The 14,662-nt window shown below is 33.8% G+C and overlaps 3 protein-coding genes, 1 long non-coding RNA gene and 1 other non-coding gene across 5 annotated transcripts; 3 read left to right on the plus strand and 2 right to left on the minus strand.

The window, feature by feature from the left end:
• The first annotated feature begins 621 nt into the window (after positions 1-621).
• On the plus strand, positions 622-2,779 carry LOC114399946 (ribonucleoside-diphosphate reductase small chain). Its single transcript, XM_028362176.1, has 2 exons — positions 622-1,490; positions 2,083-2,779. The coding sequence occupies exons 1-2, from the start codon at positions 986-988 to the stop codon at positions 2,565-2,567; spliced, it is 990 nt and encodes a 329-aa protein (XP_028217977.1). The 5' UTR covers positions 622-985; the 3' UTR covers positions 2,568-2,779.
• LOC114399947 lies at positions 2,669-6,279 on the plus strand. Its single transcript, XM_028362177.1, has 8 exons — positions 2,669-2,759; positions 2,928-3,068; positions 3,183-3,223; positions 4,108-4,165; positions 4,896-4,989; positions 5,245-5,329; positions 5,408-5,473; positions 5,986-6,279. The coding sequence occupies exons 2-8, from the start codon at positions 2,978-2,980 to the stop codon at positions 6,097-6,099; spliced, it is 549 nt and encodes a 182-aa protein (XP_028217978.1). The 5' UTR covers positions 2,669-2,759; positions 2,928-2,977; the 3' UTR covers positions 6,100-6,279.
• Positions 6,280-9,028: 2,749 nt separating this feature from the next.
• On the plus strand, positions 9,029-9,109 carry TRNAL-AAG. Its single transcript has one exon. It is a non-coding gene; the product is annotated as a tRNA-Leu (tRNA).
• Positions 9,110-10,129: 1,020 nt separating this feature from the next.
• LOC114398292 (probable methyltransferase At1g27930) lies at positions 10,130-11,452 on the minus strand. The gene has a single exon (XM_028360474.1). The coding sequence runs from the start codon at positions 11,191-11,193 to the stop codon at positions 10,267-10,269; it is 927 nt and encodes a 308-aa protein (XP_028216275.1). The 5' UTR covers positions 11,194-11,452; the 3' UTR covers positions 10,130-10,266.
• A 1,086-nt stretch (positions 11,453-12,538) lies between these two features.
• On the minus strand, positions 12,539-13,075 carry LOC114398383. Its single transcript, XR_003663591.1, has 2 exons — positions 12,864-13,075; positions 12,539-12,752 (listed from the first exon to the last, which is right to left on the minus strand). It is a non-coding gene; the product is annotated as an uncharacterized LOC114398383 (long non-coding RNA).
• Positions 13,076-14,662: the final 1,587 nt, after the last annotated feature.

A 14,662-nucleotide genomic window follows, 5' to 3' on the forward strand; every position in this document is an offset into this window, starting at 1 on the left:
ATATATAAAAAAATTATTCAAAAAATAATTACTCTTCAATAACTTGATATTTTATAATTAAAAATAATTAACCGTGTAATTTAAAGACATTGTTGGTAATGTATCTATAAATATATGATACAAAAGTGTCCAACATATCAAAATAAAAAAAATTATAACAATTCGATACAAATAATTTAAATTCAAAAATTAAAGTTATACATAAATTAAAATACGAAAATAAAATATTTAATTAAATTTAATATTTTATTTTTCTGATTTTATCATTTATTTGTATGTTAAAATGATTTTTAATTTAAAATATAAGTTGAATTAACTTTATTTTCATCTAAAAAAATTTATAACATATAAACAAAAATCAATCTCTTTAAATCATTTTAATTATTTAAACACCACGGGATCCTTCATAAACAACAGGTATGTGTATTATATGTTCTTTTAGAAATATTATATAAAAAAATAATAAAAAAGTTCGTGCGGGTACGTGAAATTCAATTCAACGGCCCGTACTTCAACGTATACAATATTAAAAGGTTGGCACGTTTCCCTGTTAAGAACAATACAACCGGTTTGCCTTTAAAAAATCTGAACCAAAATCCACATGGGTGTCAAATTTCACCCATCGCCCACCAAACTCCAAAACTGTAACACACACAACCAGCGTACTACGCACTCTTTCTTTCCAATTCCAATTTTCAAACCCTAAAAAATCCCGCGAAACCAAAATTCCCTCCCTCCGCACCGCAACACAAAAGACTTCTCCAACACGCCCCACGAAATCCCCAAACTACCCCTCTCACACAGTTCCATCTTCTCCCGCAAGCTTAACCCTCAAAATTTTAAAATTTTCAAATCCCCGCTCCATTTTTTCACTTCTCCCTATATAAACCCTCCGCTCCCAAACTCAAACCCTAACCTTAACCTTCAATCAAAACTCAAAACTTCTCTTTTCTTTCATTCTCTCTCTTTTATTCTTATCATCACAATGCCTTCAATTCCCGAAGAGCCCCTCCTGGCTCCGAACCCGGATCGCTTCTGCATGTTCCCAATCCAATACCCGCAAATCTGGGAAATGTACAAGAAAGCCGAAGCCTCGTTCTGGACGGCGGAGGAGGTGGACCTCTCCCAGGACCTCCGCCACTGGGACTCCCTCACCGACGGCGAGCGCCACTTCGTCACCCACGTCCTCGCCTTCTTCGCCGCCTCCGATGGCATCGTCCTCGAGAACCTCGCCGGGCGCTTCACAAAGGAGATCCAGCTCCCCGAGGCCCGGGCCTTCTACGGCTTCCAGATCGCCATCGAGAACATCCACTCCGAGATGTACAGCCTCCTCCTCGAAACCTACATCAAGGACTCCGACCAGAAGAACCACCTCTTCCGTGCCATCGACACCATCCCCTGCGTCGCTAAGAAAGCCCAGTGGGCCCTTCGCTGGATCGATTCCTCCGACTCCTTCGCCGAGCGTCTCGTTGCCTTCGCATGTGTTGAAGGTATTTTTATTTTCATCCATAAATGTTATTTTGTTAATATATTATTTTTAATATATCAGAATTTATTAGTTTTGTTAACAAAATATCAGTGAAAAAAAATTGAAGTTTTAATTTTTTTTAATTATCAACACAATCTTATATTTTTTAGGTTTGTTAAAATGTTATCAAGAGAGACTTGAATTGTGAAATGTTTACTTTTCAGGTTGGGATTGGGAAAAATTTAAGTTTTAAAATATATAAGTGAGAAATAATTTTTATTTTTAATTAATTTTTAAGATTGAATTAGATTTAAAGTTATTTTTTTAAAATTTTAAAATTATATTAAAATATATTTAAGATTAATTGAAGAATCACTTATCATTATTATTTATTTATTAAAAAGTTTAAGAAGTGATGGATATGAGGTGTTAACTTTCATGTTTAAGATTAATAATAAAAAAAATCACTTAGTATTAATTTTTATCTCTTTGAATTTGTTTTGAAATTAAGTTAAGTCTCAACTTAAATACTAATGTTCAAATATCTCATTCCTTAAACAATTGAACTTTTTTTTTTTTAACTATTAAGCTAATATGTAACTCCTGTGTTAAAGGTATTTTCTTCTCTGGAAGCTTCTGCGCTATCTTCTGGCTCAAAAAACGAGGACTCATGCCGGGGCTCACTTTCTCAAACGAACTCATTTCTCGCGACGAAGGGCTACACTGCGATTTCGCGTGTCTGCTCTACTCTCTGCTGAGGCAGAAGCTCACCGAGGAGCGCGTGAGGGAGATTGTGAGGGACGCCGTGGATATTGAGCGGGAGTTTGTGTGCGACGCGCTGCCCTGCGCGTTGGTGGGGATGAACGGTGATTTGATGAGTCAATACATTGAGTTTGTGGCAGATCGGTTGCTGGGGGCGCTTGGGTGCGGGAAGGTGTACAATGTTCAGAACCCGTTCGATTGGATGGAGCTGATTTCGCTGCAGGGAAAGACCAACTTCTTCGAGAAGCGCGTCGGGGAGTATCAAAAGGCTTCTGTTATGAACAGCTTGAACGGGAACGGTGGGACCCACGTCTTCAAGATGGATGAGGATTTCTAATTTATTATTATGGGATTGGGATTAGGTTTAGGACCGGATGCTGATGATGATAATATTTCACTGTATTATTACCGTTGTTACATACTCCAGTTTTATGTGCTTTTTTTATAGTGCTTTTTTTTTTTTTTCTTTTCTTTCGTTAGGGTTATGTGCTTTTTGTTTGTCTCTGATCTCTCCTTGAGAAATGATAAAGTATACTTTTCAGCTTATCACATGGTTTATTTATTTATTTATTTATTTATTTTATTCATTTAATTTAATCAGAGTTTAGTTATTAATAGTAATTTTGAAAGCGAAATTTTGTTGTGATGAAAAATAAAGTAAAATAGAGTTATCAATTGTTTCGCCTAAATTGTACAGTGTGGCTCTTGTCTCTTGGTTTGTGCTTGTGTGGTTCGTGAGCGTCGCGAATGGCATCTGGGACGCAGAGTAGTGGAATGTTAACTAGAGAGCAACTTTATTATCTTTTCGATCGTTTCATTTTTCTTACTTCCCAACCTGGTTCGTACTTTGTTTTCGGCGTTTCGTTTACCAGATTTGTTCTGCTTGTTGATTGATTAATTCCATGGTCCTTTTTTGATTTTTTGCACTTTGGGATTTGGTATCTATCTGCAGATGTGAAAAAAAGGATTGCAGAGGCTGTGCAGGATAAGCAGGTGTTTTTTTTATTTTGCATCCTTTATTCAATTGCACACCTTATCTTCGATTGATGGTACATTTAGTATCCAGAATCGTCCTTAATTTTAGGAACTATTAATGGGCTTGTTAAGGAAAGTTAATTGGACAAAAATTAGACGTAGTTACTTGAATACATTTTTGTATACTATTTGATTAATTAAAATTAGATGAACGTTAAATTAGATCTAATGAAGATTTTGGTGGTTATAGAGGTGAAGTTAGACCTAATAAAGATTTGTTATGGTTGTAGAAGTGAAATTCTTAATTTTAATGGAAGAACAATGCGAAAGCATAATGTACGAAACCTAAATTTTGTCCAAAAAATAGAAGATTATGCAGGCACCTTAGAAGAATGACTTTGTTTACGGTCTCTTCACCAGTTGATTCTTCCTTTGATTTGAATTCATTAACCTGGGACAGCTGACCTGAGTAACTAGAACCTTTGTCTGTGCTTCTTGATCTGATTTTCTGATTTGATGATTACTCATGAGAAGAGGCCAAGTCTTGGTGCAACAATAAGGTCAGAAGATTTAAATTCTGGAAACAGCCCCTCTTCTTGCAGGGATAATATATCTACCCTTCATCGACTCCACTAGGTGGGAGTCTGGTGCATTGGATTGCCCTTTTCTTATTAGTCATCACAAACCACATGGGACATTGTTGTACACTTGTTACCTTTTTTTATTGGCACCTATGTGTGTTGAGCTTTTGTTTTATGGAGAGACCTATTTAAATGCTGGATATATAAAGTTAAAGTGCAAGTTGTTATAAGATGATGTTTTTGCCCTTCGAATTTATGTGATAAAAGTCAGTATATAATGCATTTCACTGTAATTTTCTGGAATTCATAACTGATGAGCAGGAAGCTGTTGCTGTGACCACTGCAATACAGGAAGAGATATTTTTGGAGATGGGTGTTGGTATGTTTGTTTTATTGCAATATATTAGTTGTTTGTACTTTGTAGCATTGGTGCCTCATTTTACATATCATTAATCTGTGCCATCTAGGTCTTATTTTTGTGTAAACCCTGCTCCGCTGCAGGCTGCAGCAACACCATGGATGCCATCGTTTGATGTGTGTCAGTGTGTGTTTGACAATGCACACATCCCTGATTGAATGTTTATTTTTCCCAGATACAAAAACCGTCTAAAGTATTATTGGCTATTGGGTATTCCCTCTTTATGCATAAAAGAGAATTAAACACATAATGGATCAAATCATCTTGGAATCTTGATGGTCAAATATGATGTGCTTCTAGTTCTTGATCGTGGTCCTTGGGATGAAAATGAGTTTACACGACATAGTAGATACGTGATGGGTGATACTTTTATTTCAATATTGCTTGGATGGAATTTGAGGTTGTATATTATTGTTCCCAGGTCCTTGGTTCTTTTCTTTCTGGAAAATCCCTGTGTTTTCTTCTCCCAAATAAAGTCTAACATTACAATTTTTACATTTGAAAGGAATAACCTTTTCTTATTTTACTTTACATTTGTTTTCCTGCCATTTTAGTTAGGATAGCTGTGGGGTTAACTTGAGAGCATTTTGATACATGGAATGATTGTATGCAGAATCTGTTTTATTTTGTATAACCAAACTTCATAGTATTTTATTCTGAAGCATTGTTATTAACATAATTTATGCTACAGACCCAAGATTTGGTATCTCATGCCTTGGAAAAGTCAGTACTGTCTATGAGAATGACCTGGATTTGGTGATTCAGTTTTATAAATTCCTTTCGAAGTAAGTTCTCTCATATATGCAGTTTTCACTCACTTCTTACCCTGTTAACATTCTCTTATATGAGAATGGCCCTGGTTTTGAATCCCCCCCCTCAAAATTTAATCTATAATGCACTTTGTTGTTTCAAAGCTACTAAAGTCTATTTTCTGATTTAATGCTTGCCTTTTCTTCTGTCCCCACACAAAATAAAATACACCACTTTGTCTAGTAGAAGGATTAATAAACAGTTACATAATGCAAAATGACTTTTGGCAGAGAAGAGGTGGCCTGTGATGAGGCAGAGCTTGGAGAAGAAGAATTTACAGAAAAAATGCTCAATCAACAAAAGTTACAGGAACAGGTAAAGTTTATTTGACTTCTGATGAATTCTATGGTACTTGCTACGCTGCTATGCTAATTTAGAAAGAAAACTGTGCAGCAACTAGAGATGCTGAAGTACATGCGCAAGTTTCACTTGGATGATCAATCTGCGATCCTTGAGAAGGTAAATACTGGTTTCAATTTCTAAGTACTGGGAAATTCGTTTCAAATCTTGCTTCCAATAAAATGTAACAGTGGTAATTGGCAGACAAACTCCGAATTTTAATCACATTCATTTTACAACATTCTGTTAGCATTAGCAACACCTATATACTAATTTTAGCATTTGGTTTTGGTGTATCTAATTCTAAACTGATAGTTTAGAACCATTGCTGCTAATTGGTCTCAAAATATTCAATGTAAGGTGATTGGTAATAGGACTAGGACTACGAGTTCATTTATAACTTCTAAGCAGTATGTTAATGCTATTATTACTTCCGGTTGTTTAGTTCAGCTAATTCATCTGAATTACATATCTTATTTTCTCGTAAAAAAGATTGATCTCCTTGGTTGTTGATGGTCAATTGTCTGTCTATGTTGCTATATATATATATATATATATATATATATTTAAACTTTGTTGGGCTTGAAGTTCATGAATGAATTGATTGACGCATTTGGCTTTTCTTCTGCCAGTTACACCAGCAGATGGAAAACGGAAATTATGAAAGTGAGACATCCATTTTGTCAGCTGAGCAGATCGATGAGATTGTCCCAAGAAAGGTGTCCCCTTTGTATACACCAAGGTAGACCAAAACCCAGCCTTATGATGGACCCTTTTGTTAAAATTAAGAGATATTTTGGTTCAAGTGTAGCTTGCGTGACATTTATTTTTGAGTTGACCAGTTCCACAATTCATGACACTTATCATTTACTTCATTTTCCTCTTGACTCTTTATTTTATGTTCATTTTATTCCTATATTGGAGCTGCTGTAAGGCTAACATTTTTACGCAATGGTTGGCACTTGCTGCTTTTTCCCGGCTAGGTTTTCCTACTTCAGTAGTCAGCACAGAACGACCGATAAGAAAAATTACATATTACATGGTCCACTAAGCTAATCCACGAAAGGGAAACCATAGTGGAAAAGTGTTTGAATGTTTTCATTTTTTATTGTGGGATTGGATTTTTCGGTTGGTTTCAAGTTTCAACCATAGGGGCAGTGGGCAGGTTAATAATTAGCTGTCAAATTTAACTTAACAGCGAGACTGGAGATGTTATGTCCACATTTGTATACTGCCATAACACAAAATATTTGATTAGTTCCACAAAATATGCGTAGGGTTTTGTGGGGACAAGGGATGCTTGTTAAGGCTGATTGTCACTCAATATAACATTTGCTGCACTATCTCACAATTAAGGGTAGCAGAATTTAGAAAAGAGATCAGAGATGAATAACAATTAAAGATATAGAATTGCTGATAAACTTAGCCCAGACTATTTTAGCATAACAAAGTATGAGGATTTTAAAAGAATATGTAAGAATGGTATGATTTATTATATTTCTTCAAAAAAAATTATGATTAAGATTTTTTAATTTAAATTTTAATGAATTTATATCATAAGAGTTTAAAGGTTTTAAAAGAATTTTATAGGTTTATAAGATTTGAAAAGATTATGTGAATTTTTAAAAACATATTCAAAATTACAAGTGTTAGTAAAAAAAAGAAAAGAAATGATTATATTTGAATAATTTGTAGGTGGGTTATTGAGTTATAGGAAGTATGAAATTATCAAGAAAAGTCATGAAAATATTTTGTGGAGTAGGTGATAAGTATAGTTAGTATTAGAGAAAAATATAGCTATCCATAGACACATTTCTTTTTGATCGGCCAAATAAATAATATATTGAAATAGTGGGCACAAGGAATCCCCTCGCATGAAAAAGGACATCTAGTTCACAAAAACAAGAACAGCCAGCCCCATCTCAACACTTAACAACAGTATCATCCACCTACGCCCCACCTTTACAAAAAACCAATGCTAATACCAGTGGTCAAGAACATCACATTTGCTTTTACACCCCCAGCCATTCTTCTCTAATTGCTACATATACAAGCTCCAAGAATATTCCATTGCTGAAAGGAATAATTGAATTCTTTTTTTTTTTGTTAGTTTTGACATAAGACAAACATTAATAAAAAAACAACCAGAAAAGTGCACATGAGAGAAATATATTTGATATTTTTATATTTTAAAAGAATAGAAGAAACATAGATAATATACATCTTTAAGAATAAGATCTCATTTTTGTGTTGAAGAGAGATGAGGGCATGAGAGATGAGTGCATGTGTGATGCGAAAAAAAAGAAAATCTGATAACTAATAAAAGAAAAGAAAAAAAGTCTAGAAAAATCTTAAGGATTTGGATATGATTATTTGATAGATATTTTATACTAAAAAATCAGATAAAATATATCAAAATTCATCTTACAAAATAATTCATTGAAGTTTGTATGTTTTTAAATACTTAAAGACTTTTTATAAGTTAAAAAAAAAACTTAATTAAATACAATTAGATTTTGTTGTCCTTTTTAGAAAATCTTAAAAGTCTTAATTAAATATTACAAGATTTATCTATACTATTTAAAAATCTTAATTAAATACCATAAATTTTTATTAAAAAAATCTTTTAAAAAATCCATTGAAATCTTAATTCTGTACACCTCTAAACAACAAGAATCCCAATTTGGAACCATCAGTTAAAACGAGGATACTTCGTTAAAACTAATGATTCAATTCATAGCGGTAAACTCAACTGCACATTTGAAAACTATAATTTTGGCGGAGGGTATTAGTGGAAATGCCTTAGAAGCAGAGCATACATGAAATGGTATAGGTGAGGAGTAATGGAGAAGCTTTTACGACACTGCAGTTATGCAAAACGTTTCTAGGTTCTATCGTGGTATAAGCAAAGTTTTCGTATGGTTACGGTTCATCAATTGGTGGTAACTACAATAAGGAAACAGAATGATTTTAGGTTAGAGACAATGCATCTGAAACTACAAAGTGTTTAAATTTAAGGAAGATGGATTTGTTTCCAATGCAAGACTATCGAAACAATTGGGTGTTGTAAATTGAATGGTTAAGGGAAAAGAAGAAAAAAGAAAGTTCTTGGATTGAATCTCTTGCTAACTAAATTAACATTTATCAAATGGATATGATCAATATGCATATGCATTTATGCATGTGACTGAGTTGAACAATTGAGGGGAATAAGATAAATATTAAAAGGTTAAAGTTATGGTTAGTAAAACTAACCGAAAAATTGAAAAGATAATTTTAACTTATTAAATTATAAATAGTCATTAAAATGAGTTGTATGAAGTAGTTTAAAACTATAAATGATAAAAAATAATAAAATTATAATTTAAAAAAAAAGATAATTAAAAAATATATTGAGGATAAAAATAAAAAATATAAAAAACTAAAAACTAACATTTTAAAAAACCCTTCCCATTACTAAAAAAATTTATTTATTAGCCAAACAAATTTTTCAGTTTAAAAAAATTAAAACTAACTAAAATACGTTAGCAAATATACTATGAGTATTTCAGTTAAAAAAAAGGACAGCAGATAACACAAGAACACAGTTTTGAACTAATTGCGAGTTGTTAGAAATAGAATACGCAGGAATAATATTATATATAATTATAAAATGATCAATAATAAATAGGAAATGTTGAGATGGCCGAGTTGGTCTAAGGCGCCAGATTAAGGTTCTGGTCCGAAAGGGCGTGGGTTCAAATCCCACTCTCAACAAATGTGATTTTTTTAATTTGTTTTTGTTTGGTCTACGGATTTGTTTTAAATATAACATCTTGGAAGTTTTGTTATATTTGTTCAGGGCTTCAGGCATTTCTATTGGGCCAGGGTTCATGTCCAAGTTTAAACATTAAGCTAAATGCAGTATTCATCATCCGGATTTTGGGGAACCATTCAAATAGGAACTAACAGTTGAATTTATATTTTGATGGAAATTATTCTTAAAATATAATTATAAGTATTTGCATCGTCAAAAAAAAAAAAGTGGTTATCACTACCAACAATTGATTTTATTCACTGAAAAACTAAGAATTACTTCTTTCAAAAATAAATTTTGGCATAGAATTGATTATATATATCCAAACAAAACATTGAGAATGACGTTTGACTTTTTAAACTCAAATTTACTTTATGCAAACCATGATATAAACATAAACAAGCATTAAGCTATTGTATGAACTGTTCGTTGAAATTGGTGAGGAAAAGAAGAGAATTTCAATTTGGTAGACAAGATACATGAAACACCATGTCTGGTGACAATGCATGAGAGGGAGAAAAAAGACAATGAAATAATTTACCATTATATTCTTAAAATAGACAAATAAAAATTGTTAAAAAATTTAATTTAATCAATATAAAAATTTCTCCCCTTCCAAATTTTGGAGAGGAAATTAAAGAGTCAAAATTAAGGAGAGATATTTGGTCCTTTCCATCCTCCTCTCTACTCCAAAAATAGAAGAAGAAAAGTTTATAAATTTTCTCTCTCTATTTAGAAAGCTATGGATCTTGAACTGATCGGCGAGGGCGTTCTTTGAATTATTTCCAATTTAGAGAACTAGAAAAGGAATGACATGCCAAGAATGGTTTGTGGGATAAAGAAATGCTATGTATTATACACTTCAAAGCTGCATAGGACAATATTTGTCTTCCAAAATTGTGTAACTTGTTTTATACTTTGAAAAAAACAAGACTAACTTTGATACTATTACATGAGGTATAGTATAGAAACTTCTGGACATATAAAAGAGACACGAATAGGGATGATAAAACTTGTTGGGTACTACTACGAAACAAAATTTCTAACATAGAACAAAACCTTTTCTATTTCATATTAAAGACATACATAAAAGAACAAAGTATAAGACACTACAATTTCAACAAAATCCATGAGCAATATCACTAGCATTAACAACGGGTGGAATAACAAAGTGCCAAAGTTTCCTAATCCCCCCAACCCTATATTTCATGCACAAGAACTCCTTGGCATACTGCTTCTCAACCTCCCTATCCACGTCATGAAGAAACACGTGCGTCACACCCGATCTCTTTCTCCCACGCGCCATCATCGCGGTGGAGTATATGACCGCCATTCTACCGGGCGCGGCCGCAAAATACCCTCGCGGCCCATCGATCATGATCACATCCCAATCACGATCGTACACCTCATTAGGCAAATTGTGCAGTGCCAGCTTACACAAGCGGTTACCCTTGAGTGGGTGACCGGTGGTCACGCTGACACGGGCACAATTATCCTTATAAGAGGAGAGGAGGGTCTTGGACTCGGTGAGGCGCGTGGAGTAACGAACGGTGTGGGCACGTAGGATGGGGAAGCGCTGGAGGGCAGAGAGGGTCCACTTGGGATCCTCCTCGAGAAACAGCGTGGTGCCACGTGGATTGAACGAGTCCCACATAAGCGAGTCGTGGCCGAGTCCGAACACAAGGAAGTTGCATGGCGCGAGGGACTGAAGCACGTCGAAGGATCTCCGGATCTCGCCCTTGGTCTGCTGAGGGAGCACACGCGCCGTGGCGTAGTGGAGGATGGTGACGAGGGTGAGCGGGGAGGTGTCGAACTCGGCGGCGATGGCGGCCTCGGAGGGCGTGAGGGGAACGACGGAGGAGGAGGAGACGCAGAGGTCGGCAGAGGTGGTGGGGTCGAGGAGGGTCTGGCGGAAGAGGAAGAGGAGGAAGATGGTGGCGGCGAGGGTGGCAGCGAGGAGGGGGAGGAGACGCGGGTTGGAGGTGGGAGGGTGTTTCTTCCTTTGGGAGGAGGGCTGGAAGGACTTGAAAACCCACGGTTGCATGGTGGTGAATGTGTGTTGGTTGATGTGAAGGATGCTACTTAATTACGTTGATGTGCGTTTAGGGCGTGAATGTGATGGAGAAATGCAGAATGGAGACGATGAAGGGCGATGTTGTAACAGTTCTAGCTAGAGATGTGGTACTTGCTCGTTCATGGAGATCACTTTTCTATAATTAGCATGTAGAAGTTGTCACATGAATATTGTAAATCAACAATCTTATTTTTTTTTCTTAATCCTTCTTCATCGGATAAAATGAGATTTTGTCTAATTTAAAGTTTAACTAAGAATTATTTTTGTTAAAGATGTAACTCAACTATGAATGATTTAACTTTAACACATTATTTATTTGTATCTAATTACTTGATTAATCAACAATATTATTTAATGTGAAGTCTTTTGTATAATGAAAAATTATAATTTACTTTTTTTTGTCTAAATCACGTATATCTTCCACTCGAATCAAATAAAATCATCATGAATGAATAATTATAGTTAAATAATGAAATATAATATATACATGAGTAACTAATTAAATACAATTTTTTTTTACCCTTCTCATTGTAGTATTGTAAGTTTTTTGAGGTAGCCAACCATATTTATCTTATTATCTTAACTATTCCAAAGATTAAAAAAAAAACTTTGTAACATGAGCTACTAGTACACAAGTTGTTATATTTGACACTTCTCTTTGATCTCATTTTTCTTTTTGATTCTCTATTTTTCATCATATCATTTCTATAAGTTTCTCTCTTCTTTTATTTCTTCCATCTATTTTTTTTTTCTTTTTTTCACCATAAGTCATGACAAACAACAATCTCATTATTTTTATTTTTGGCTCAAATATATTTGTTTTTTCTAATAAATATCTGAATCTTATGTTTCTCTCTTAATAATTTTTTTTTGTTTTTGCTTCATGGTAAAACAATTTTTGTTTTGGTCCTTTACACTTTTTTTAGATCCTAATAAATTAACGAATTTTATATTTGCTGATAAATTTTTTTTCTTTGTTATTAGTCCCTTTAAAAAAGATTAATAAAAAACATCATAAAACAAACATAAAATTCTCTAATTTATTAAAGACTAAAAATTAATACCAAAGATAAAAAATAAAATTATTATTTTATTAAAGACTCAATGTAAAGAAAATTTATCAAGGAGTTTATTAAGGCTTGAAAGCGTATTTTAGCCTTTGTTTTCTAAGTACACTACAATAAATGATAGTATATATTATTGTAAAGGCACCGCCCTTTGGAAATCCAATGAGCAGGTTTACTTAGGGTGATATTTTATCTATAGGAAGACAAACATGTTGTATTTTAAGGCTCTCACAATCAAAAAATTACTATTAGGGAGTGTTTGGTTGATTTATACTTGGATGTATTTTAGCCAATCCATCATGAACTTGAAGCCCGACATTTGAAAATCATGTACCAGCATTGATTTGAATCTCACGTATTGTAAACAATATGAAACCAACAATATAAGGATCAGTACCTTCCTTCTTCCTCTTGCATCCATTTCTCAAGCTGTTGCTTTTCTTCTGTTAATTCCAAAGCAAGCTTTGAAATACTAAGGGTAAGTAACAATTGCCATCTCAAAATTCGGTATTTATAACCATTAATCAAACACCAAACAATTTGAAAATGAGAAAAGAAAAAAGAAAAGAAAACCTGTTTGGCAAGAAGTTCCCGTTCGAGGTTGCCGGGAGCGAAGAAAGGAGATTCGGGCCCGAACCTGTGACGGAGCGGTTTCCAGAAGGGAAACCCTAATTGATGATTCTGATTCTGCTCCACTTCCATCGCCATCTTCACACTCTTCAAATTTCATTCACACGCTGAGTTTTCGGTCCAAATTTCATTTTTGAATTGAACGAGGAGTTGAGGACTTCAGAGTTCAGATGAACATTTTTTGATGTCATTTGTTTTTGTCGGACTCATGTTTTGGGCCTTCTCAAATCTTCGTCTAAATTCAGCGAAGCCCATTTCGTAATTCCTAATTTTTGGGGCTTTATACACATTCTGTAAAAAGAAAAAAAAAAATAAAGATTCTATGTAAATCTTAACTTTAAATTATTTTAAACCACACTAATTAGGATCTTTGCCTCCCTTTTCCAAGAGTATATTATGGGGTCGAACTCAAGTTCTTTCTCACAAATTCAACGTGTTGCTAACTGAATTATACTCATTAGATCTTAACTATATATCTATATATATACATACATACGAGAAAAGATCAAATTACATCGGTATAACTTTGAAAATTATTGCATTATTTTATAACTTTTAACTAAACAATATTTTCTTAAAACTCATTGGGAAATTGAAAGTTCCTTTCACATAGATGAAATGCAAAATTTCATATTAATATAAAATTATTAACTATCTCGTTTATATAGATTAAAATCGATGCAATATAAACATTTCAAAATATAATAAAATATAGATCATTTGATTACATTCTTGTTGTTGTTCAATTTTGAATTTGACACCAACAATCTTGGTAACATGTAAATATAATTTAACAGTTGGATAAGTAAAAATCAATTCTATATCAAGTTATAAAAATAATATAATAATTGTCAAAGTTACACCAGTATAATTTTATCCCTTATATATATATATATATATATATATATATATATATATATATATATATATGTTAATGTAGCTCCATGTAGAGCTTGTAGATATATGTTAATGTAGCTTCATGTAGAGTTTGTAGGCTTTGTATCTTCTTTATCAATGGAGTCTTTTGCTTCTTGAAGATCAATGGTAACGGAATGGAGAAGGAGGAAAAGTGATTGGAGACACCATGATAATTGCAAAATTTGAGTTAAATTGATAGTCAATTTTGGCTAAGAATGATTACAATTTCTTCACTTTAACGTTATTTTTAATGAAATAATGACGAAATTGACATCATTGTAATTTTTTACCAGCAGGATTCAAAAAAAGAAAATTTCAAGTGCTTTGGAGAAAAAAATGATGCAAAAACTTGAAGAAAAAGTTGAAAATTGAGACAGCTCGCTTAACGCACAAGACATGTCCAGCACGTCTTTTTGCTTAGCGGCTTAGCGCGAAAAAGACCCAGGAAAAAGTCCAAAGGTGCGCTTAACGCGAATCCTGCGCTAAGCGTGTGATCACTGCCATACTCGCTAAGTCCAGAAGGTCCACTTAGTGCATGGTTGCCTGAATTTTAAGCTACCTTAGGTCTATAAAAGGAGTAAGAAGCAAAGGAGAAAGACACACCGATAGACATCGAGTCTCATAACTCTCTATTGAAGATATCCAAAGTCTGAGTCTATCTCATTGGGGAAACCCTCCTTCTATAGCCATTCCTCCCTTATTTTCTTTTAGTCATCCAACCCCTTCTTCCATCCACATAAGCCCCTAAAGTGTAAGCCTCTCATGGCTATGAGAGGCTAAACCCACTTTATTGGGAGCCTAGCAGCCAACACCCTTGTAATGTA

This window comes from Glycine soja, chromosome 19 (assembly GCF_004193775.1).
Source record: "Glycine soja cultivar W05 chromosome 19, ASM419377v2, whole genome shotgun sequence".
In the NCBI taxonomy this organism is placed as follows: domain Eukaryota; kingdom Viridiplantae; phylum Streptophyta; class Magnoliopsida; order Fabales; family Fabaceae; genus Glycine; species Glycine soja.

What these genes read in the sequence shown, in the direction of transcription:
- LOC114399947 (XM_028362177.1), top strand. Translation starts at nt 2,978, where the DNA reads ATGGCATCTGGGACGCAGAGTAGTGGAATGTTAACTAGAGAGCAACTT. An exon ending in TTTTATAAATTCCTTTCGAA is followed by an intron (nt 4,990 to 5,244) that starts GTAAGTTCTCTC and finishes GACTTTTGGCAG; the next exon opens with AGAAGAGGTGGCCTGTGATG. An exon ending in AACAAAAGTTACAGGAACAG is followed by an intron (nt 5,330 to 5,407) that starts GTAAAGTTTATT and finishes AAAACTGTGCAG; the next exon opens with CAACTAGAGATGCTGAAGTA.
- LOC114399946 (XM_028362176.1), top strand. Translation starts at nt 986, where the DNA reads ATGCCTTCAATTCCCGAAGAGCCCCTCCTGGCTCCGAACCCGGATCGC. An exon ending in TGCCTTCGCATGTGTTGAAG is followed by an intron (nt 1,491 to 2,082) that starts GTATTTTTATTT and finishes CCTGTGTTAAAG; the next exon opens with GTATTTTCTTCTCTGGAAGC.
- LOC114398292 (XM_028360474.1), bottom strand. Translation starts at nt 11,193, where the DNA reads ATGCAACCGTGGGTTTTCAAGTCCTTCCAGCCCTCCTCCCAAAGGAAG.